Genomic DNA, 23,985 nt, shown 5'->3' with positions numbered 1-23,985 from the left:
GAAGGGCACTTACCAGCAAGTTCTCCATGTCGCGCACCTCCTGATTGACGTGGTTGAGGATCTGCCGACAGCAGTTGGCCGCCTTCTGGACTTTCTCCCGTTCCTCGGCCTCCTCTGCAGCACAGATCGAAAAAGGTGGACGTGATTTTCAAAAGGCACCCCATTAAATACAGCCCCAGTGTTTCCCTATCTAGAATTCAGCTCGGCTCTAGATTCAGGGTTGGTTTTTCCCCCAGGAGGGAGGAAAATACTGTGAATCCTTCACGAACACAGCAAAATCAAGACTCAGACAATCTCCCAGAGCGGCTTTAACAACCAATCCCTCTTCACAGGGAACTCGGGGAATCGTAGCTTTGGGAGGAGGACAGAGGGCCTACCAACAACTCTGAACCCCAACCCCTAACAAAACCACAGCTCCCAGAATTCTTTAGGGGAAGCCGTGCATATTTAAAGCGGCTATCTCAGCACTTTAAATGTACAGTATGTCGTCTGTTCCGCCCTAGGCTTAGCTGTCCCTGTGCGATTGTCACAGCAACCTCCATCCTCCCCACCTCTGCTCACCTGTGCATTTGGCAATGTTGTGAAGCAGCAGCGGATATTTGGTAAGCCTCTGCATCTCGATGGGGATGATGTCCTTCAGTTGCAACCGCCGGCAGCGAGGCTGACTTTCTGCTTCCTGCAGGGATGAGAGGAACACACCTGGCTGCTCACTGAGTCTGGGTAAATGGAGGAGGTACGGTGGGAAAAGCCTCCCCGGGGTCAGTTTTTTTGGGGGGGATCAGTATCCAAGCTCAGTGTTTGCAAAACCAACAACTTCCCCCCCCCCTCTTAATGGCATATACTTTTGATTAATGAAATAATATCACCTGACCCTAACAGGGAACTATTTCACTGGGAGAAAGGGAGTAGGAACCTAGGGCTGTCTTCAACCAAGTCCTACTTAGAGTAGACCCACTGGACCTAGCATTGAATACCACCCTTAACCAGGCCTGCTAGGTTTTTTTTATTAAAAAAAAAACCTCATCCACAAAAAGCCAAATAAAGTTACCCAAAATAATTTTTAACTGGGCACATGCTTTACGAAAATTTATTCTGTGTATGCTTAAGTCTCACGGAGCTACGCATTGACACTAAAAAGAGAATTGCCTCAGAATTACCTCACAGCCTTTAAGAATTGGAAACTTAATTCATTATTTTTGTACAACATAAAAGGTTTCTTGGGTTGCTGAATTGTACAGCCTATAGCAATTTTTTTCACCAGAAAGGTACATGGCCCTACCGTAGAAGGAGAGGTGATTTTATAGAATCATAGAATTGCAGAGTAGGAAGGAACCATGAGGGTCATCTAGTCCAACCCACTGCAATGGAGGCATCTTTTGCCCCACGTGGAGCTCAAACCCACAACCCTGACATTAAGAGTCTCGTGCTCTACTGACTGAGCTATCCCCAGTCTCCAGCAGCGGTTACCTGGATGAACTGGTTAAAACGCGGCTCCTTCTTCTGCTTGGCTTTCAGCTGTTCCAGAGCAAACGACTGGCGGCTGCAGAAACGGGCCGAGATCTTCTGGAACCAGGCTCCTTCAGGACCATCAAACTGGGGGGCGGGAAAGGAGGTTGGCGAGTTGATCACACAGAGGGATCTTGCAAACCTTCGGTCCCTTTCTGATAGCCAAGATAACCTCTGCCTTGCCCCCCACCTTTGCCTCTTCATACCATTTTTGGCTACTCAAGAATCACTGTGATGTACCTGGGCTGATTCACCTGCGCAGCCATTAAGTTTGGATTTGATATCCCGCTTTATCACTACCCTAAGGAGTCTCAAAGCGGCTAACAATCTCCTTTTCCCTTTCTCCCCCACAACAAACGCTCTGTGAGGTGAGTGAGGCTAAGAGACTTCAGAGAAGTGTGACTAGCCCAAGGTCACCCAGCAGCTGCATGTGGAGGAGCGGGGAATCGAACCCAGTTCACCAGATCACGAGTCCACTGCTCTTAACCACCACACCACACTGGCTCATTGTGTGGCATCATCTAAGTGCTGAGCCACACAAAAGTTGCTATCCTGCCCCCCCCCCCAACACATCTGGGGATCTCAGAGGGAAAAGCTCTTTCTGACAGGCCCCATTCCCAGCCTTTGCCTTCACTGTACAATTTAAACCACGAGTCGAGAACCTTTGTCCCTCCAGGGGAGCTGAACTACAACTCCCATCAGCCCTAGCAATCATGGCCAATAGCCAGGAGTGTTTGGAGCTGTAGTTCCCCAACCTCTGGGCGGACAAAGGTTCCCCACACCTATTTGAAACCATTCCTTCCCTGCCCCCAGTATTTTCCCTCAGAAGAGAGAAACCGAGATACGTACAGTAAGAGAGACATAAGATGATATATTTCACACATGGTCAAGAGGGCAAAGATTCCACAGGGATCGTTTAGGAGCTGTTTGAGATGTTCTTTACTTCTAATTTTATTTTTTTTAAGATCTTACGGCCCCACCCCTTGCAATATTTTTATGCTCCACCTGCCAGCTCACGGGCTATGCTTTGAGTATATCTGTATCAGAGAGTAAGATGGAGACAACTCAAGCCTTATCTATTGATTCGTTTTTTTCAAAATGCATATTTTTATTGAAAATTTAACAGAAATTTTTAAAAAAGTAACAGAGTGAGCTCACGTTAACAATAAGAACAACCCATCAACCAGTACGTTTCTGAGCACAATTCAAACATTTAAATGCTGACATTTAAAGCCCTAAACGGTCCTGGCCCAGTATACCTGAAGGAGCGTCTCCACCTCCATCGTTCTGCCCGGACACTGAGGTCCAGCGCTGAGGGCCTTCTGGCTGTTCCCTCGCTACAAGAAGCCAAGTTACAGGGAACCAGGGAGAGGGCCTTCTTGGTAGTGGCACCCGCACTGTGGAACGCCCTCCCACCAGATGTCAAAGAGAAAAATAACTACCAAACTTTTAGAAGACATCTGAAGGCAGCCCTGTTTAGGGAAGCTTTTAATGTTTAATAGGTTATTGTATTTTAGTGTTCTGCTGGAAGCCGCCCAGAGTGGCTGGGAAAACCCAGCCAGATGGGTGGGGTATAAATAATAAATTATTATTATTATTATTATTATTATTATTATTATTATTATTATTATACAGATGTATTAATAGAAGCAGTAGAAAAATGATATCAAAATGAAATGGAAGATTGTAAGATATATGCCTGGCCACACATGCCTTGATTAAGGTCAAATAGGGCAGTCATGGATTGATTGATCGATTGATTGATGGGTTGCTTTTGCCTCCCACCTTTCCTCCAAGAAGCCCAAGGAGCCATACATAATTCTCTCCCCCCCCCCCCCATTTTATCCTCACAACAACCCTTTGAAGGAGATTACGCTGAGGGTGACCGATTGGGCCGAAGATCACGCAGGGAGCTCCCTGACAGACTGGGGATTTGTACCCCAATCTCCCTGGTCTTGACTACCACACCGTCTCGTTGAACTGGAGGAGAGCTTTGAGCTTGCACAGCTCATACCCAATCTGCTACATCAGCTCTGTGGGCAGCAAGCATCCTGTTTCATCAAAACGAAGCCCTGATCTGACCTCATGCTCTTCGTTATTCCCTCAGACGGCATGCTTCAGTCTGTTCCACTCCTCATCCATGGACCACGCCCCTGCCTGAGCTTTTGATCCCTGCTCCAAAGCCTTTTAATTTCTCAGGAAGACCCCCACCCCTGGCAACGCTGCCCTCCATCCCGCAAAATACTGGTCCAAGCTGGCCTCCCCCACCCCCCTTACCCGAGCCAGCAGAGTGTTCCCGATTTCAGAAACAAGGGAATTGTTTTCCTCCCTCAGCTTCTTCAAGCTCTCCAGAAACACCTCTGAGAAGAGAAAAAGAAACAGAGAGAGACACTGGTTATGAAAAAAAAAAAACAGCACAACGACCTCCTCTCCTCAAGGAAATTCTCATTTACTGAGTGTGTACCAGCTCATACGCTGAAGGAACCAGCACAAGTGGGACGTCCTACAGGCTCAAAGACCCTTCTCCACTCGCCCAGGCCTTGTTCCTTGTTCCACGGTATGTGGGTGCTCACAACGGAAGCACATAGCCAAGGACTGAATGTACTACTTTAAAAGAGAATGTAATGAAAATGGTCTATCGCTGGTATCTAACACCTGTCAAACTAGCAAAAATGTATAGGACGAGTAGTAAAATCTGTTGGAAATGTAAAGAAAAAGATGGTGATTTTTACCACATGTGGTGGACATGTGGTAAAATGAAAGAGTTTGGGGAATCCATCTATAATGAATTAAAAAAGATGCTTAAATATACATTCCCAAAAAAGCCTGAAGACTATTGCTAGGTTTGACAGGAGAGGATATTAAGAAGATGGACAAAAGATTATATATGTACGCTACGACAGCTGCCAGAATTTTGATAGCCCAAAAATGGGAAACACATGAGATACCAACTGTGAAGGAGTACGCGGAATTAGCAAAACTGATCCATGGGATTCGTAGTCAGGAGGAAACAAAGTTCCCAAAAGAATGGAGTAAATTTGTGGTCTATATAAGTGAGAACTGTAGAAATTTGAAGACGTTAGCAGGACTGAAATAAATCTTACGTCATGGATTAGTTATTATTAAGGAACTGTGGATTAGGGATTGGAATAAGAAAACCTGCGGAAGGGAAGAGGAAAGTTAACTGCTCTACGGAGCGCAAAGTAAGGCAGATGTAAAAAGATTTGAAATATTTGTGTATTTTGTTGGTGGTGGTGTATTTGAAATAAGGTAAAGGTAAAGGGACCCCTGACTGTTAGGTCCAGTCGTGACCGACTCTGGGGTTGCAGCGTTCATCTCGCTTTATTGGCTGAGGGAGCCGGCGTACAGCTTCCGGGTCATGTGGCCAGCAGGACTAAGCCGCTTCTGGCAAACAAGAGCAGAGCACGGAAACACCGTTTACCTTCCCGTCAGACCGGTACCTGTTTATCTACTTGCACTTTGACGTGCTTTCAAACTGCTAGGTTGGCAGGAGCTGGGAGCGAGGAACGGGAGCTCACCCTGTCACGGGGATTCGAACCGCCAACCTTCTGATCGGCAAGTCCTAGGCTCTGTGGTTTAACCCACAGCGCCACCTGCGTATTTGAAATGAAAACTTAATAAAAGCATTTACAAAAAAAAGAAAGAAACACATAGCCAAGGAACTGCAGCTATTTCAGGAAAATAAACCTGGCCTGTGTGTGTGTTTCTGGTAGATTGCCTCGGCTGTGCCTCTTCATTCCGAACCCCACTTCCTCTCCCATGCACTCACTGTGTTCATCAATCAAGTCCTCCAAGCTGGGGAAGATGTTGGCCAGTTCCTTGTAAATGAAGTGCTCCTCAGCCAGCAGAGGTTGGTAGAAGACCTCCAGCAGCACCCGTAACATGCGCAGGTGGGCGTGTTCCGTGATGAACAGCTCTGTGGGAGAAAAAGGCAGAGGGAATGTCAGGACAGGTGTCCTCTGCCCATAGCGCAGGTGTGTGGGGAACCCTTTCCAACCTTGGGCGGAATAATGAATATAAAGTAGTTTTTTCACTCCCACACAAACCTCTTTCTAGCCTTTTTTCCAAGCAAGCCAGCCTTTTTATTTCCTTTTAATTAACGCACCGCCCTTCATCCAAGGATCACAGTCTTCAAGGGCATATTCCAGCAAGGCAAAAGCACTCGAGGAGGGGCGAGTGGCTCAGGAGGGGGCGTGGCCTAGGGAGATTCCCAAGGGCCAGACAGAGATGGCTTGAGGGCCACATTTGACCCCCCAGGCCTGAGGTTCCCCACCCATGCTGTAAGGTCTATTCTGCCTGGACACTGAGGTCCAGCGCCGAGGGCCTTCTGGTGGTTCCCTCACTGCGAGAAGCCAAGTTACAGGGAACCAGATACAGGGCCTTTTCGGTAGTGGCGCCCTCCCTGTGGAACGCCCTCCCACCAGATGTCAAAGAGAACAACAACTACCAGACTTTTAGAAGACTTCTGAAGGCAGCCCTCTTTAGGGAAGCTTTTAATGTTTAACAGACTACTGTATTTTAATATTTTGTTGGTAGCCGCCCAGAGTGGCTGGGGAAACCCAGCCAGATGGGAGGGTATAAATAATAATAATAATATATTATTATTATTATTATTATTATTATTATTATTATTATTGCAATTTAGATATTAATGTGCATGAGAGATAAACGGGAGGCATGTCAAAGAAAAGAAAGCAGGGGTTGCAAGTACCGCACTGGTGTCGATGGGGTGGGTGTGTCACACTTATAATTTCTCTTAAAAAGAAATAAAGCAAGTTTCTAGTCCTGCTGAAACAGGGACAATTCAGTTATTCAAAATATCTGCATCCCACCCTCCACCCACAAGGAACGGGACAGCTTAATTTAAAACAAGAAATCCGTTAAGGCAAAGCCTAGCGCAGATAAAATTTACAGTTAACACCCATCACAAAACTGCAGAGCAACGTCTATAAAGACCCTGGGGCTGAACGCTAACAACTGAGTGAGTAAGCAACTGTTATGTGGCATAACTGAAATTGGACTGGAATTACATATTAAGCGGCAACCTTTCCTCATAGGGAGAATTCCCCATCGCAGCTAAAGAAAAGCGTACCGTATTTTTCGCTCTATAAGACGCACCAGACCACAAGACGCACCCAGTTTTTGGAGGAGGAAAACAAGAAAAAAAATATTCTGAATCTCAGAAGCCGGAACAGCAAGAGGGATCGCTGCGCAGCGAAAGCAGCAACCCCTCTTGCTGTTCTGGCTTCTGGGATAGCTGCGCAGCCTGCATTCGCTCCATAAGACGCACACACATTTCCCCTTGCTTTTTAGGAGGGAAAAAGTGTGTCTTATAGAGCGAAAAATACGGTATATCACTCTTAGAATCATAGAATTGTGGCACAAGGCACCGCAAGGGTCATCTAGTCCAACCCCCAATGTTTTGCTTTGTGCTCAGTTCCACCCTCAGTTCCACCTTCCCTTCACTTGTCTGTTTTCCCAGCCCCAACCGATGCTGTTCTGAAGTGGGAAACTCGGGGGTAAGAGCGAGCTACGTACCATTGATGACCTCTTGCCGCTTCACTTCGCTTTTCTTCAGCCTGAGGAGGGTGTCGTTGGGGACGAGCTCCCGCCAGTTGGGCGGGTCCAGCTCCAGTTCCGAAACACGCGGCTCAGTCTCCTCAGACTGGGGATGCAGAAAGGACGGCGGGGGCTCCCCTACCCCGGCCCCTCCGGGCTCCAGACTGCGGGGAGAGAGAGGAAGACACAGAAAGTGAGGGCAGGCCAGAGCAACGAGTTAAGCATTGTCAGGGGCCCATCCCAAAGCACTCCGGCAATTTGTAGTTCTCACAAAACTACAATTCCCGTGGTTCCTTGGGCGAAGCCGTAATGGTTAAACCTGCTTCTACATTTCCAGCATAGCTGTATCGCAAAATGGCGGGTACAGAACTTCCTCCCACCTGAGGATCATAGCTGTCAACGTTTCCCTTTTTAAAAGGAAAATTCCCTTATTCCGAATAGGATTCCTCGCAAGAAAAGGGAAAAGTTGACAGCTATGCTGAGGATTTCCCTTCTGCCAAAAAGCTATGTGACAGAGAAATCGGTAAGGACACATTCACAGAGCACAAAAAGCACCTCCCTTTCATGTCTTATCCCACCAGATCCAAGTCTTTTATTTTAATTTTTAATCCCTCTTCAGAAGTTACGAAATTGTCAAGATCAGAGGGAGAGTTGACGCAATTCTCCTCCTTCGCAGCCTCTTCCTTCCCACTGAATAAATCCCATCGTGCTAAGGAACCTGTTGTTGCAACCCCTCCAAAAACAAGATGGAATTGATCAGTTTCTTTCTCTGAGGGTAGAAAGGAAATAAAGATTTAAAAGATCTTGATGTCTAGGGTTGTTCTGCTGCACTGAGTAAAGCAGCCCTTTCCCAAAGAGAGCATCTCAACTGATGGTGCTCTGCAGCCACTTTTGATATTTTGAATCACTACAAGTTTGTATTGTATTGTTTGCTGAATTTGTTTTGTTTTCTCCTTATGTACATGTTAAAATAATAAAAAATTTAAACACTGTTCTTATTTTGAGCCACTTTGAGCTCAACATTGCTGCTGGAAAAGCAGAATACAGTGGTGCCCCCGCAAGACGAATGCCTCGCAAGACGGAAAACTCGCTAGACGAAAAGAGTTTTCCGTTTTGGAGGTGCTTCGCAAAACGAATTTCCTATGGGCTTGCTTCGCAAGACGACAATGTCTTGCGAGTTCCTGCTGGTTTTTTCCCCTCCCCCCTTTTTCTAAGCCGCTAAGCCGCTTATCAGCTGATCCGATCAGCAGATAAGCCTCTAAATGCCGCTAATAGCGCTAATCCGTTAATCCTTCAATGGGCTTGCTTCGCAAGACGAAAAAAACCGCTAGACGAAGAGAATCACAGAATGGATTCTTTTCGTCTTGCGAGGCACCACTGTACAAATATTAAATCAAACCACCCGCCCAAGTAATTGTTATTAATATTTTCCATAGACATCTTCAATTCACCAAATGCTTTTTTATTCTTTTGAGTGTTTTCTCCACTGGCATTTTACCACTGGGCAAACTAGCAGGAGAATTTGCCAGAAGATGTAGAAAGGACCAAATGTTTTGTTTGTTGGGTTGCCAACTTTTTTTAAAGCTAGGAGTAGTCTCCACCAGTGGCTGTTAGTTATGATGGTTAAATCAAATCTCTCCAGACAGAACTGTATTTACCTCTCGTAAGCACGAGTTGGGAAGCGGTAGTTTCCGGTTAAATTACAGCTGTAAAAACCAGTTATAGTTTACAATTTCCCATGGGAAGCTTGAAAAAGAAAGTGTGGATTATTCGGGAGAATAGAACTATTTTGGTCCTCCTGGGCAGAACATATAGTTGGCTAGAGTGGCAGTTTCAAAGTCTACATCCTCCCTCGCTCAGAGGTTCTTAAAGTGTGGTCCGTGGACAACGGGTGGTCCACAAGCTCTGCACAGATGGTCCACAGAAATATTGCGGAAAAGTTGAGAATCTCTCCATTTGTCTCTGTGCTTCAGTAATTCTTTCCCCAACAATGGAAACAGAGGCCATTTTGATCAGACTACTGAACAGACCAACAAAGTGGCCAATGATTTTCATAATATGGCACAGCACTGGCATAGCCCATTAATTAATTAAAAAAAACACCAGTTAAAGGGGGCTTTCCTAGCAGCTTAGCCTAGGGACCACAATTTCCATAATAAAGAACTGGTTTCAAGTGTGAAGCTGGTATTGATGAAGAAGTGTTATAAAAATATGAGTTCTGTGTGTGCCTGGATTTGTCGAAAAAACAAGTTTATTAAGTGGTCCCAGAAATGTTCAAGTGGTAAAAAAAGAAGAAGAAAAACTGAGACCCTCTGCCCTAGTTCAACAGCAGGGGATATAGGATAAAGGTACTTCTTGCCCTCTTGGCACTGTGGCAAAAGGAGAGAAACAAACTGCTGTAGTTTACTTTTCTCTGAAGCAGTCCATGTGTGGAGCTGGAGTACTTCAACCCTGCGGTTAGCGGCAGTGCTTGAAAATTCTCCAGGCGCCAGGCGTGTTTTGCTAGTGGGGTGGGTCCAATTGCGACCACGTGGAGATTTCTGGGCACCAGGTTGGCGACTGACGCCTCCATCACGCCAGCTGACGCGTGTGCTGCAAAAGACACGGGTCTTGTGCTGCTGCGTGAATCATGGGCTGGGCATCTTAGTCCTCCATCATCACATGAAGGAAAGTAAGGGCCAGGCTGAGTACAGATATATCTGAATGTGCCGCAGCCTTGCCGCAAACGGAACTCACAGACCACAGTTTAAAAACCTCCACAGTTAACACCATTTCCATTTCCACTTTGTGCAATTCTCTTTCTTGCATATTGGGACCAACAAAGTGCTGTAATAATAAGCTACAGTCAAGCGACGTAACCGAGATTAAATAGAATCATAAGAGCCCAACCCTCTGGCGAATAGACACATACTGCTGTGGCGAAGGTTAATTAGGTTTAGGGTGCCATTCAGCTGATCTACCTGAGTTTCCCTTCCTTTTTATTTTATTTTATTTTATTTATTATAATTATTTATTAGTTTTTTTAACATATCATTTTCAACTGTAATTAAACATGCTTTTACATCTTCTTCAAATTTTTGACTTCCATCAATCCTGTTTGAAAATTTTCCAATCTAATCTCTCAGTGTGCATTTCATATCTTCCCCTTTAGATTTCAAACTCATAACCAATATCTCTATCTTTTTCTACTTTGTAACACTTTGTATATTTCTCCTTACAAACTTATTGTAGTCCTACTTGCATAATTTGTTGATTACAGTTGCTCTTCAAATAATTCATATGCTTCTCCCAATCTTCTGTAAATCTCTGGTCCCGCAGGTTTCAAATCCTTCCTGTCATTTTGTCCAATTCTACCTGAGTTTTCAACAATGGTTAGCGGGAGGTGATGGTAGTTTTCTCCCACGCTAACCATTGTTGGAAACTCAGGTAGAATTGATCTACCTCAGTTTCCAACACCGGTTAGCGGGGGAGAAAACTACCATCACCCCAGCATTTAGTGCAGACGGTAAACAAGACCAATGCTGGAATGGGGTTTGCAAAGGCTTGAAACCTGGCTCCTGGTGTGGGGGCCCCATGTCCGTCCCCTCCTGGGGGGGATCTCCAGAGGGGGAGAATCTCTTCACCTACTTGCGACTCCCCTGCTTATGCCGAGCCTGTTCTAGGGACTGCTTCTCCTCCATCTCATTGGCACGGGCAGCGGCCTCGACGTCCACGTCGCTCCGCGATCGTGGCTGCTTGCCCTTGGCTGAGCCGCGCAGAGACCGCTTCCGCTCGTATACCCGCAGGCTCTCGGAGCGGCCCAGCTTTGCTGACAGCCTGGCGAGGGGGTGGGCAGGCAGGCAGGCAAGACGGAGCCAGATGGGGGCCACAGAGACACACCAAAAAAGACGCAGGCGGGGGGAGAGCCGTTGGGTAGGACGAGCCAAATTTGGAGAGGAAGGAGGGCGGTGGAATGAGCCACGGGACACGGGAGGGCCACGGACCAATCACGAGAGACGGCGGGGCAGGGCGTAGCGCGCCATACACCAGTGGGAAAGGAGACGGCGGAGGGTCACAACCAATAAGTGAACGAGCCAAGAAAGCACCCAATTGGGTAGCAGGGGAAAACAGACACCAGCACATGCGGCAGTGGAAAGACAAGGGAAGAGAAAGGGGGAAAAGTTAGAATCCCAGAACCAGTAAGAGATCCATGCACCAGAACAGGGGAGAGTGGGGAGACGCTCCGGGCACAGGCAGAATTCCCCGTGCTGCCATGCAAAGTTTTGATGTGATGCCTCAGAGAACAGGTGCAGTCCCTAAAGAAGGTGCAACTTCAAAAGGAACCCTGTTTCTTGTGAGGGCCAACACCCCACACCGCTAGCGTTACTGGGGCCAGGGAAGAGGGCTCGGAACCTGCTGCAATAACCCCCAAGTTCACCGCTGGGTCCCACAAGGGAGGGGTCACTGAGCCAATTAGCCCCCCTCCCAACCACCCCTAAACAAACATCGTACGGCACCCCGCTTCGCAAGCAACGGACTTGGCGAGAGGGGCGCCACCGTTCTAACCAGGCAGCTTTGGATAACAAGGTCATACTTAACTCGGCTCGCGTGTCTTTCCCTGAGGAAGGAATTCATGCAAAGGGTGAGGGAGTGTGTGTGAGAGGAAGCCACCAACCTTTTTCGCCTTCTAGAAGGGAAGAACAGAATATAGAAGGGTGATTTGGTTAACACTGAAAGGAGAGACAGAGAGAGAAAAGAGAGAGACAGAGAGAAATAGAGGGAAGGAATGCTCTCCTCATTTTATTTTATTTTTTAAATGGAATCTATGAGAGAAGAGGGTCTTTTTAAAAACAAAAAACCCATCTTTACATACAAACACCAGAGAACCTGGATGAGAGCGAATGAAGGAATACTGTTCTCTGAGAAGGGAAGAGCCAAGGAATCAAGTGACAACAGGACTGTGGAGATATCACAAGATTTCCCCCTCTGTGCTTAGCCAAGACCCCCGTATCTTTACTCCAGATTAAACAGACTAGAGCAGGGAATTGGGAAATTCATGGCTTCTCAGATGTCACTGGATCCCAACTCCCATCAGCCTGAGCCAGCAAGACGGCTCTGACTGGGGTATAAATAAAATTTATTACTATTATTATTATTATTATTATTATTATTATTATTATTATTATTATTGCTGCAGTCCAAGTCATCTGGAAGGGCAGAGCTTTCCCCAGCCTTAGACTAGCACACCCAACAACTGTCTGCGTAGTCAGGCAGAGCACCACCAAACCACACACAAATAAGCATTCAAAAGAGGGGAGAGGGTGTGGGATTTCTTATCTCTCCCCCGCCTTTCCCACAAATCTTCCCTTGAGTTTCCCAAAACGGTGCCCCTCTCACCTTTCGTTTTCTGTGCCATCTTCAGCTGGGAGCTGCTCCCCAGCCAGGGGCTGTTCTGTAACCGGGGAGTCTGAGGCGTCAGTTGAAGCCTGACTGTCGGCACCTAGAGTTGGCAAAGGGAGGGCAGGAGACATCAGGGGGGGGTGGGAATGGCCCAAACACCTTCGCCCGTCCCCTTTTTAGAGTTCTCGCCCCCAGCTCCTCCACCCTCAGCCTCACCCGGTGATCTCTCACCCTGCTCTCTGTCATTGCCCTCCCCAGGAGGGGGGTGAACAGTGACGGACACTCCCGCAGGATCCGGCCCCGAAAAGCTTCCCTTGATCCGCCCTGGGCCTCCCTCCAATTGCTTTCCTTTCCTGTCCGAGGCCGGCGCCTTATCAGCTGCTGTAAAGGAGACAAAAACACAGGGGGGGGGGGTAAGCTTTAGAAGACACAGAGTCCTTGCATATAGCGCTCCCTAATCGCTTTAAACGCACGGTTCTCCTCCCTGGACTTCACCCGCTTCTGAAGGCTTGTGCACATACCAAACCGCTCCCCATTTCAGATGCTGGATGGAGAAGCAAGGGTGCCATTTAAGCTCTGGGTAGTTTCCCATAAGGCACCAGGGCCATAGCTCAGTGGGAGGGCATCTGACTTGCATGCGGAAAGTGCCCGGTTCAATCCCTGCCTAAATCCCCGGAGAGCCACTGCCAGTGATAGGCTATTTCAGTGGGACGGTGCAGTAAATACCTCAAATCAGGCTTTCCCCAAACTTGGGTCTCCAGCTGTTTTTTGGACTACAATCCCCATCATCCCTGACCACTGGTCCTGCTAGCCAGGGATGATGGGAGTTGTGGTCCAAAAACAGCTGGAGACCCAAATTTGGGAGACACTGGTGTAGAAGAGACTGAGTTGGCCATGTCAGAGGCCTGACTCACAGTTGGGACCACAAGTGTCATCCAGTCCAACCCCCTGCAATGCAAGAATCTTTCACCCAGTGTGGGGCTCGGACCCATGACTCTGAGGTTAAGAGTCTCATGCTCTACTGACTGAGCTATCCTACCACAAAAGTTACTGGGCAGAGAGTCTGATGTTTTCCAGGTGGCTTGCCATGATCAAGCAGACCAGGCCATTACCAGCCTTTTGTTTCTTCAATACAGTGGTGCCTCGCAAGACGAAATTAATCCGTTCCACGAGTCTCTTCGTCTAGCGGTTTTTTCGTCTTGCGAAGCAACCCTATTAGCGGCTTAGCGGCTTAGCGCTATTAGCGGCTATTAAAGGCTTAGCGGCTAAAAGGCTATTATCGGCTTAGAAAAAGGGGGGGGAGCGAAAAAAATCGCAAGACTCGCAAGACTTTTTTGTTTTGCGAAGCAAGCCCATAGGGAAATTCATCTTGCGAAGTTCATCGAAAAACGGAAAACCCTTTCATCTAGCGGGTTTTTCGTCTTGCGAGGCATTCGTCTTGCGGGGCACCACTGTAATCCTCAATAATAGCTGGCATTATTTGCCAGCCCTTGCTAAATGTATGAATTTATGAGTTTGCTCGAATCTTAACCCTTCACTGAATGCAGAGGTTATGAGGATCTGCCCCAGTGAATAATAATAATAATAATAATAATAATAATAATAATAATAATAATAATAGTTTTTTATTATTTATACCCCGCCCTTCTGGCTGGGTTTCCCCAGCCACGCCAGGCAGCTCCCAACAGAATATTAAAAACACGATAAAACATCAAACATTCAGAAACTTCCCTAAACAGGGCTGCCTTCAGGTGTCTTCTAAAATTAAGAGGCTTTTTATGATTATTTCGTTTTTGTGACTGTGTGGAACCCAGTTCAGCTACTGATTGATTTTGTGACTGTGGAAATGGATAAAAGCTCCCCATCCAAATAATGACTATCGTAAGTGCAGGTAAGGGAAAAAAATAATTTTAATTTTTATCATCTGCAATACTGTTTTATTTATTTTATAGTATTGCTTCCATTTTACGGACTAATGGTCTCGTTAGATAGTAAAATTCATTGCTTAAATTGCTGTTTTAGGGGTTGTTTTTTAAAAGTCTGGAATGGATGAATCTGTTTTGCATTACTTTCTATGGGAAAGCGCGCCTTTGTTTTGGAACGCTTTGGTTTTGGAACGGACTTCCGGAATGGATTAAGTTTAAGAACCAAAGCACTACCACTGTACAGTAATTACCAAACAAAACATGAGTGTGACGATTGCGCATCATTGAGCCTGTGTCATCAGAATGAAAGAATAGGGTATCGTGGACTTAGTACAGTGGTACCTCGGGTTAAGAACTTAATTCGTTCCGGAGATCCATTCTTAACCTGAAACTGTTCTTAACCTGAGGTACCACTTTAGCTAATGGGGCCTCCCGCTGCCGCCGCCGCGCAATTTCTGTTCTGATCCTGAAGCAAAGTTCTTAACCTGAGGTACTACAGTGGTACCTCAGGTTACATACACTTCAGGTGACATACGCTTCAGGTTACAGACTCCGCTAATCCAGAAATAGTGCTCGGGTTAAGAACTTTGCTTCAGGATGAGAACAGAAATCGTGCTCTGGCAGCGCAGTGGCAGTGGGAGGCCCCATTAGCTAAAGTGGTGCTTCAGGTTAAGAACAGTTTGAGGTTAAGAACGGACCTCTGGAACGCATTAAGTACTTAATCCGAGGTACCACTGTATTTCTGGGTTAGCGGAGTCTGTAACCTGAAGCGTCTGTAACCTGAGGTACCACTGTACCACGGTGGCTTGGGCTGATGGGGGTTGGAATCCAGCCACTCCTCCTTCCCCAATAATTTAAGTGTCCATGACAAGGAAGATGAAGAGTTTGGATTTGATATCCCGCTTTATCACTACCTTAGGGAGTCTCAAAGCGGCTAACATTCTCCTTTCCCTTCCTCCCCTACAACAAACACTCTGTGAGGTGAGTGGGGCTGAGAGACTTCAGAGAAGTGTGACTAGCCTAAGGTCACCCAGCAGCTGCATGTGAAGGAGCGGGGAAGCGAACCCGGTTCCCCAGATTACGAGTCCACCACTCTTAACCACTACACCACACTGGCTCTCTAGGAAAAGCTAATTGATTTTTTTATTGGGGGGGTGCATGTAAAATGTGTAAGGGCAGTATTTTGTAAGTGCATAAGCCTCCAGAGAAGAGGGAGGAACCCAGGAGTCCTCTCCCACTTAACTTGCCCAATTTTAAGCCAATACAGACACGGTTCTCACAGACAGACACACGGATGGAAACATAGCGAGCAGCCACAGCATGCCAAGGAAGTTGTCCGATAACGCTGATGAGTATGATGGGCTTGTACAGGAATGTGTGTGATATGTTAGTAATATAGTATGATCAGGAGGGTGGGGCAGCGGGGAGGGGGAACGTTGTTATGTGAAAGGGGACGTCGTTATGTGAAACCATGAATACAAAAAGTTAGTGCCTGAGGTTACGAGGGAGTGCATTAGTTTAATGCAGACCCCTCCGCAAAGAGAGGGACAAGGTGACACATGGGGCGTCATGCGTTATTGGGGTGGGGGAGAAGAGGAGGAGGGGCGCTGGTACCTTCACCCTCTGGTTTGGGTTGTCTGTAATCAGAATCTACAAAAAATGCAGGGAAAAAAGAAGAGGAGGAGAAATGGAGGAGGGTAGGCAAAATAGGGCAGGGGAAGAGAGAGGTATAAAACCAAACCCCACCCAGGGACAACAGCGCCTGCCTGCGTTAAATAATAATAACAATCCTCCATTATTATTATTATTTATGGGCGAAGAGCATGCCAGACTCACCACTCAAGCTGGCCTGGCACATGCAAACTGGACAGTAGGAGGGAAAACCCCCACTATAAACTTATCTGTGAGGGGTCAACCCCTGATCTTCAGATTCTAAGATACAATTACAGTGTTGCCTCGCAAGATGAAAAGAATCCATTCTGTGATTCTCTTCGTCTAGTGGGTTTTTTTGCCTTGCGAAGCAAGCCCATTGAAGAATTAGCAGATTAGCGCTATTAGAGGCTTTTAGTGGCTTATCTGCTGATCGGATCAGCTGATAAGCGGATTAGCGCTATTAGCAGCTTATCTGCTGATCGGATCAGCTGATAAGCGGCTTAGCGGCTTAGAAAAAGGGGGGGGGGAACCCAGCAGGAACTCGCAAGACATTGTCGTCTTGCGAAGCAAGCCCATAGGAAATTCGTTTTGCGAAGCACCTCCAAAACGGAAAACTCTTTCGTCTAGCGAGTTTTCCGTCTTGCGAGGCATTCGTCTTGCGGGGCACCACTGTACTAGCTAGAGAACCTGCTCCAGAGAGGTCAAACCTAGGCATTTCCAGAGAAGGGATGTTGCTCAGTGGAAAACCATCTGCCCTGCGTGCAAGAAACCTGCCAGTTGGTGCAGGCTATACTGACCTAACTCAGAAGAGGGCAGCTTTTCTATGCAGCCCCAACCCTCCCTTGCCCCTGTGATGTCCTATTGTTTCTAGGATGGGGGCAAGAGTGGACACACCCACTTGGGGGGCCTGCCTTCATTTCTTCTGAGAAGACCCTTGGCTCTTCCCCCTTCGCTTAAGGGTTTGTTTTTTTAATGACCAGGGAGGTTGTGGATTACTGAGCTGAGCAGCCTCCTGACCCAGGGCTCTGCTCCTGCCCACAAATGCATACTTACAGTGGGAGTCCCCCCGGTTCCAGCGGGCTGGGTCCAAAATGCTGAAGGTCTTCTTTGATCTGGGAGCTTCCTCGGGCTTCTTGGTCCCCGAAATCTGGGTGAGCAGGAAACAAGGAGGACGAGAGAGGAAGAATGAGTAAGAGCTGCGGCTCAATGGAAAATCATCTGTTTTGCATCTCCAAGTAGGACTGGGAACTTCCCATGTCTTAAATTCTGCCAGTCAGTGTAAGCAATTTCGAGCTAGATGGTCCCAATGGTCTCACTTCTTCTTCTTCTTCTTCTTCTTCTTCTTCTTCTTCTTCTTCTTCTTCTTCTTCTTCTTATTATTATTATTATTATTATTATTATTATTATTATTCATACCCCACCCATCTGTTCAGTAAGAGCTGTTCAACAGTGGAATTTGCTGCCAAGGAGTGTGGTGGAGTCTCCTTCTTTGGAGGTCTTTAAGCAGAGGCTTGACATCCATATGTCAGGAGTGCTCTGATGGTGTTTCCTGCTTGGCAGGGGGTTGGACTCGATGGCCCTTGTGGTCTCTCCCAACTCTATGATTCTATGATTCTATGATCTGTCTGGATTTCCCAAGCCACTCTGGGTGGCTCCCAACAAAATATTAAAATAAGATAAAACATCAAACATTAAAAACTTCCCTAAACAGGGCTGCCTTCAGATGTCTTCTAAAAGTCAGATACAGTGGTACCTCGGGTTACAGGCGCTTCAGGTTACAGACTTCGCTAACCCAGAAATAGTACCTCGGGTTAGGAACTTTGCTTCAGGATGAGAGCAGAAATCGTGCTGCAGCAGCGAGAGGCCCCATTAGCTAAAGTGGGACCTCAGGTTAAGAACAGTTTCAGGTTAAGAACGGACCTCCAGAACAAATTAAGTTCTTAACCCGAGGTACCACTGTAGTTGTTTATTTTCTTGACATCTGATGGGAGGGCGTTCTACAGGGGGAGTGTCACTACCAAGAATGCCCTCTGCCTGGTTCCCTGTAACCTCACTTCTCGCAATGAGGGAACCGCCAGAAGGCCCTCGGAGCTGGACCTCAGTGTCCAGGCAGAACGATGGGGGTGGAGACGCTCCTTCTGGTATACTGGGCCAAGGCCATTTAGGGCTTTAAAGGTCAGCACCAACACTTTGAATTGTGCTCGGAAACGTACTGGGAGCCAATGTAGGTCTTTCAGGACCAGTGTTATGTGGTCTCGGCGGCTGCTCCCAGTCACCAGTCTAGCTGCCGCATTCTAGATTAATTGTGGTTTCCGGGTCACCTTCAAAGGTAGGGATGAAGTAGCTTCCTAATCCCACCTCTGCCCAAATATGGACTCTCTGGGATGTGTTCTAGATTTATCCAGTTCTCACAAAGGTGAAGCTCTTTTGTTGAAAGGAAAGAGCTAGGCCTTTAGTAAACCAGTTTGTTGAAGTTCTCATCATTTGGGGGCGGGAGGGTAAGGGACAGGCACCCAGGTCCCAGATTATTATTCTTTATTACATTTATTGGGGACGCGGGTGGCGCTGTGGGCTAAAGCCTCAGCGCCTAGGGCTTGCCGATCGAAAGGTCGGCGGTTCGAATCCCCGCGGCGGGGTGCGCTCCTGCTGCTCGGTCCCAGCGCCTGCCAACCTAGCAGTTCGAAAGCACCTTCGGGTGCAAGTAGATGAATAGGTACCGCTTACCAGCGGGAAGGTAAACGGCGTTCCGTGTGCTGCGCTGGCTCGCCAGATGCAGCTTTGTCACGCTGGCCACGTGACCCGGAAGTGTCTCCGGACAGCGCTGGCCCACGGCCAATAGATGTGAGATGGGCGCACAAACCCCAGAGTCTGTCAAGACTGGCCCGTTCGGGCAGGGGTACCTTTACCTTTACCTTTATTACATTTATTCATTGCTTTCCACGAAAAGAGGTCGCTTGCAAACCCACAAAATGCAAAACAACCTTGGTAATCAATCTGAAGTAAATACACAGGGGGGAAATGGTGCCATTCTGGTTTCAGGCTTCTCCATACCTTCTTGCGGAAGAAGTTGGCTTTCGACTTTTTGTTATCGGCCGCTTTCGTCTTAACCCCCAGGGACTTCATATATGTCACAACGGCAGCAAAAATGGCAGAACTAAGGGACCAGAGGAGAGAGAAGGGAAAATGAAAAGTTGTTGAGTGGTTGCAGACAGCAACGGGAGACATACAACTTGGGGAAGGCAGAACTGAGCAGACTGGTCTGTTTTCAGTTTTGGTATTATCTAGTCAATTCTCTGGCGACATCAACCGGAACATTTATATGATGCCCTCTGATGGCACAAGTCAAGGTCACCAGCAATTGAATTGTCCTTCACTTCTGTGCCATGCTCTTCTCGTGTTGTTATGGTATGCGTATATAGGAGGAAAGCCTATTTTGGTGCAACATTCCCATATATGCACGCTCCTGAAGCAGTATTCCAAATTCTCTACGAAGTGCTTATTTACACACACACACACACATGCACACAGGGTATGATTCATTGGTACAGATCCAAAATTGCCTGTGCCTGTTGTGGGGGCGGGGGGGGGGGGCAGAGGACACTAAGCAGCTGCAATGGGCCTTCATAAAAGACACTTGCCCACACCATACATTAAAGCATGCTTACAGCTCATGGCTCTGCCCCGCCCCTCCAGCAAAGAACCCTGGGAGTTGTAGTTTACACAGAGCTAATGATTCCCAGCACCCTTAGCAAAAGACTGTTCCCAAGATTCTAGGGGGAAAGCCCTGGGATTTAAATGTATGGCATGGATCTGGTCCAAGATGCAGGCATGGAGCAGAAGGGGCAGCAAGGAGCCCTTAGATCCAATAGAAATGCATAAACTCTTGCCTGCGACAAAACCTCAGGTTAAAAGCTCTCTGGCGCTTCCAGGTAACAAGCAAGCAGGGCTGAAAAGGACCTTTTGCTCCAGAGCTTGGAGACTGGCTACCAATTTTTGCAGACAGGGTTGGTTTTGGTGGGCAAGTGGCCTGACTCTGGGATAAGCCAGCTTCTTCTGGCTTCTCAGGCAGGCTGCTGCCTTTAGTCACTGTCAAAAGCTCAAAGGTTCAAAGGACGGCCTACCTTCCACCCTCGCCTACACACACACACACACAACCACACACAACTTCCTGAGCAGCGGCGGAGCTAAGTTTGCTGCAGGTCGCATCTGGCAGTACGTGTGTCATGGAACTCTGCAGGGGCTGCACTGTGGAAATAAAACCATTGAACCCCCCCCCCCTACACACAGCCAAAACAATTGTCTCCACAGCCCTGCCTGTTATGTACCTTTTCTCCTCGTCGACAGAAATTGTGGGGCTGGAATCAACAATGAAAAAGGAGGAGAAAGAGAAATTATTATTAACTTCATTTCTATACTGCTTTATATTTTTAAGAAACATCTCAAAGCGGTTTACAGCATATTGAAACATCAATTAAACAACCCAGAACCCAACATTTCTGAAGGAAATCAAATATAGAGTATACAGCCAAAGCTGTAATTAACAGGAAAATAAAATATTCAAAATAAAACATTACAAAGGAGGTCAACTACAGAATACATATTTAACACAAAGTTAACAAAAAGCCACCCTTAAACATTTCAAAAAACAAACAAACCATTGCTAAGTGAAGCCAAATAGAAAATGCACATTTAAAAGAGTGTAACTAACAAGAGAATAAAATAAAATATTATCGTAAGTATGACAGAGATTGGTTTGTGAAATCCACATTTGTTCACCTACTCAATCTGTGCCCCCTTTGCTTCTGCCAAGCAGCTCAGGGTGGGCACTCTCCCAGTTTACCCACATCCAAAGCAACCCCAAGGGACCCTGTATGGTAGCAAGGTCTGGCCAAGCCTCGTAAGGATTTGAACGCAGGTCTCCCTGATCCCGGTCCAACATGCTGGCCGCTTTGACTCTCAATAACTGAAGGGAAGAAGCAGGCACAGACGGATAGCTTGGACGGCTCAGTTGGTTACAGCGTGGTGCTGATAACGTCAAGGTTGCAGGTTCGATCCCCGTACGGGACAGCTGCATTTTCCTGCATTTCAGAGGATTGGAATAGATGATCCTCAGGGTCCCTTTCCAACTCTTATGATTCTATGTCTATGCCAAATCCCTAAAGCAGGGGCTGCACCCCCAGACTCACAGCACCAACCCCAGCGGCAGCTGCATCTCAGGAGCAAACTCCCTGACTCCTTGCAGGTTTAAACTCACCCATACAACAGCCCCATATTTGCGCGGTGAGAGAATAAAAGTTGAAAGGCATATACGCATGTTCTGAGATGCGGGAGGCTCTCGAGAGGCGCTCACAGCTGGAACGGAGCTGCTGGGTTGAGTCGGGTGCAAGGACTGAGATGGGGACAGGGGGGCTGCGAGGGGAGTTTATACACCCTGCCTGGATGATGCAACAGGAGGCAATATCCCGGCCTGGGCGGGGGATGTCTCCCTCTCTCTTTCTTCTCCTGCTTGACAGATGGTTTCTATTATCTGGAAGGAACTTGGCAGCGAAGGGGTGGCGGCCGAGGGAGGCCGTAATCAGCACGCCTCGGCCACATCCTCAGGGATGAGACATCAGAGGCCAGTTCCTGGCGCTGCGCCCAGAGCGAACGGGACCAGAAGCTCAGTTCCTGGGAAAAAGAGGCAAGGTCTGCACGACTGAGACGCCAGTCTGGGTGAATCCTTTTTCCCTGGGAGAAGTGGGAAGTGTGGATGGGACCAGCACAGCCTGGGGTGGAGGGGTTGCTTAAAATTAATAACAACCTGAGTAGGTCCACTAAGCCTAAATAAGAAGTAGGAGGTTTTAAGAAGCTGCAGAGTCCATTTTGTTTTGCTAACCAGGCATTTAAAAAAAAAAAAAAGGGCAGGGAAGATATTGGTATGGAAAAAGGAAATATATATATATATATATTCCCCCCCCCCCACCAATATATTCCCTGGCCTTTAAAAAAAAAAAAAAGATTGTGAATGTTGTTTTTTTCTTTTTATCATTTTTTTCTGTTTTAAAATTTTTCTTTTTTTCCTTTCTTTTTTTGGGGGGTATTTAAATCTGAAATACTTACCTTCGTTGTATGTTTGTATCTTTGTATTTCAAACCAATAAAGATTTAATAATAAAATAAAATAAAGATTGTAGAGCTTGAGACTCTTAATCTCAGGGTCGTGGGTTTGAGCCCCATGTTGGGCGAAAGACCCCTGCATTGCAGGGGGTTGGACTAGATGACCCTTGGGGTTCCCCTGCAATTCTATGTCAGGGAAGGCTCACAGATGAGGCGCTGGGTGAACAGAGAGACATCCACTCACTGCATCTCTTCCAGCTTCACCATCAGCAGCTCGGCCAGCTGCTTTTCCTTGGCCTCGCGGATGCCTTTGTCCTTTGTCCGATAGCCTTCCAACTCAAAGAGCTCAGACTCCCCCGGGGTCATCCCCATCTTCCTCTTTTCCCTGCCGGAAACAAAGAAGTGAGGGCTCTTTCGTGCCACAAATGCATGCCCTGAGCCAAAAAGCTCAGGAAGAAAGGTGCCTCTGCTCCCCAACCCCAGTGCAGCAGGATAGCTCAGTCAGTAGGTCTTGAGACTCTTAATCTCAAGGTTGTGGGTTCGAATCCCATGTTGGGGCAAAGGATTCTTGCACTGAAGGGGTTGGATTAGATGACTCTCGTGGTCCCTTCCAACTCTACAAGCCGATGGTTCTATTGGAAGGTAAAGAGCTGTAGCTCACCGGTAGAGCATGTGCCTTGCATGGGGAAGGCTCTAGGTTCAATTTCCAGCACCCCCAAGCAGGACTGGAAAGGCCCTTTGCCCGACACCCTGGAGAGCTGCTGCCAGACAGTGCTGACAATACTGAACTAGATGCACCAATCGTCTGAATCAGCACAATGCAATGTGCTGGGGAAGGGCTGCAGCTGAGCAGAAGGGCATCTGTTCTGCACACAGAATATCCTTGGATCAAACCTCTGCATCTTCAGGTAGGCTGGGAATAAACCCGTTGGAAACTTTGCACAGCTGCTGCTGCTGCTGCTGCTGCCAATCAGTGTAGGCGATACTGGGTGGGCCAATGGGCCCTACAGACCCTCTCAGGGGTCTAGATTGCCAGAGGGCGGCACTCTGGTTAGTTTCACCACCCTCAGAGGATGCCCAGCCCTCCACGATCCTCTCTGCCACAACCTCCGTGCCCGACGGCTGCAGCGTCTGTACCTGAAGTCCTCCAGCTGCCGAGCAATCTCCTGTTCTTGGAAAGCCTGGATGTCCTGCAAGTGTTTTCGCTGCTGGTCATCGGGCAGAAGCTCAGGTCGGTTACGATCTGCGGTAAGGAGAGAGGAGGGCCCCAAAATTTTAGGCATGCTGCAAAACTGGTTGCGTGGGGTACTGAGAGGCTCAAAGGACAAGTATGGAGCCCCATTGCCAAGGTATCATTTTTAAGGCAAGGGAATTCTCCTAAAACCTCAAGACAGTTTTGTACCGCCCCAATATACCTTCTCGCCAGCAAATGCTCAGAAGCATTCAAGTTTCCTTCCTACAGGGAAACAGGAACTGAAAGATCCCTTGCACGGAAGAACTTCTGCAGTAAGATGGACAACTGAATTTGCATATTGCAATCTGCATATTTCTGTGCAAAGTTTTTAAAAAGTAATTTGGAGGTTGCTTTTTTTTTTACTAATTGGAAACATGTTAAGAAGCTGCTGGGCAAGAAGAGAATCTGAAGAGGAAGAAGTTTGCCCTCTTTGTTATCATTCAGTAATAATTCACATACATTATCTCAGCCACCCTAGCAAAAATCCCGTAAGGTACATCGGTATTCCTTCTCCCAGCTTGCAGATCTGGGGTGCGCTACAATTTCATGTTGCCTAAATGAGTGTGCAACAGAGATAGGATTGAGATCTGGAACCTCCTGACTCACGGCACAC

At 47.4% G+C, this 23,985-nt stretch overlaps 1 protein-coding gene across 11 annotated transcripts in view; it reads right to left on the bottom strand.

Moving 5' to 3' along the window:
- The window catches only part of ARHGEF1 (Rho guanine nucleotide exchange factor 1), a 69,953-nt gene that overhangs the window by 16,819 nt on the left and 29,149 nt on the right, over positions 1-23,985 (bottom strand). For 6 of the 11 annotated variants that reach the window (XM_081200175.1, XM_081200181.1, XM_081200182.1 and 3 more), the window contains exons 7-22: positions 23,276-23,381; positions 22,383-22,523; positions 20,369-20,398; positions 19,095-19,197; positions 17,097-17,190; positions 16,005-16,040; positions 12,697-12,846; positions 12,463-12,565; positions 11,741-11,752; positions 10,714-10,902; positions 7,066-7,250; positions 5,297-5,443; positions 3,784-3,866; positions 1,468-1,593; positions 562-676; positions 14-114 (exon numbers count right to left, since the gene is read on the bottom strand). In XM_081200175.1, the coding sequence (XP_081056301.1) occupies positions 14-114; positions 562-676; positions 1,468-1,593; positions 3,784-3,866; positions 5,297-5,443; positions 7,066-7,250; positions 10,714-10,902; positions 11,741-11,752; positions 12,463-12,565; positions 12,697-12,846; positions 16,005-16,040; positions 17,097-17,190; positions 19,095-19,197; positions 20,369-20,398; positions 22,383-22,523; positions 23,276-23,381 (1,721 nt within the window). Of the gene's footprint in view, positions 1-13; positions 115-561; positions 677-1,467; positions 1,594-3,783; positions 3,867-5,296; positions 5,444-7,065; positions 7,251-10,713; positions 10,903-11,740; positions 11,753-12,462; positions 12,566-12,696; positions 12,847-16,004; positions 16,041-17,096; positions 17,191-19,094; positions 19,198-20,368; positions 20,399-21,297; positions 21,540-22,382; positions 22,524-23,275; positions 23,382-23,985 lie in introns of those variants that run through there. The other 5 variants (XM_081200185.1, XM_081200176.1, XM_081200183.1 and 2 more) reach the window with 4 other exon arrangements.

Source organism: Podarcis bocagei, assembly GCF_964188305.1.
Source record: "Podarcis bocagei genome assembly, chromosome: 7".
Taxonomy (NCBI): domain Eukaryota; kingdom Metazoa; phylum Chordata; class Lepidosauria; order Squamata; family Lacertidae; genus Podarcis; species Podarcis bocagei.
Note: the sequence above shows the minus strand (reverse complement) of the source record. Positions and strands in the feature narration are given on the sequence as shown.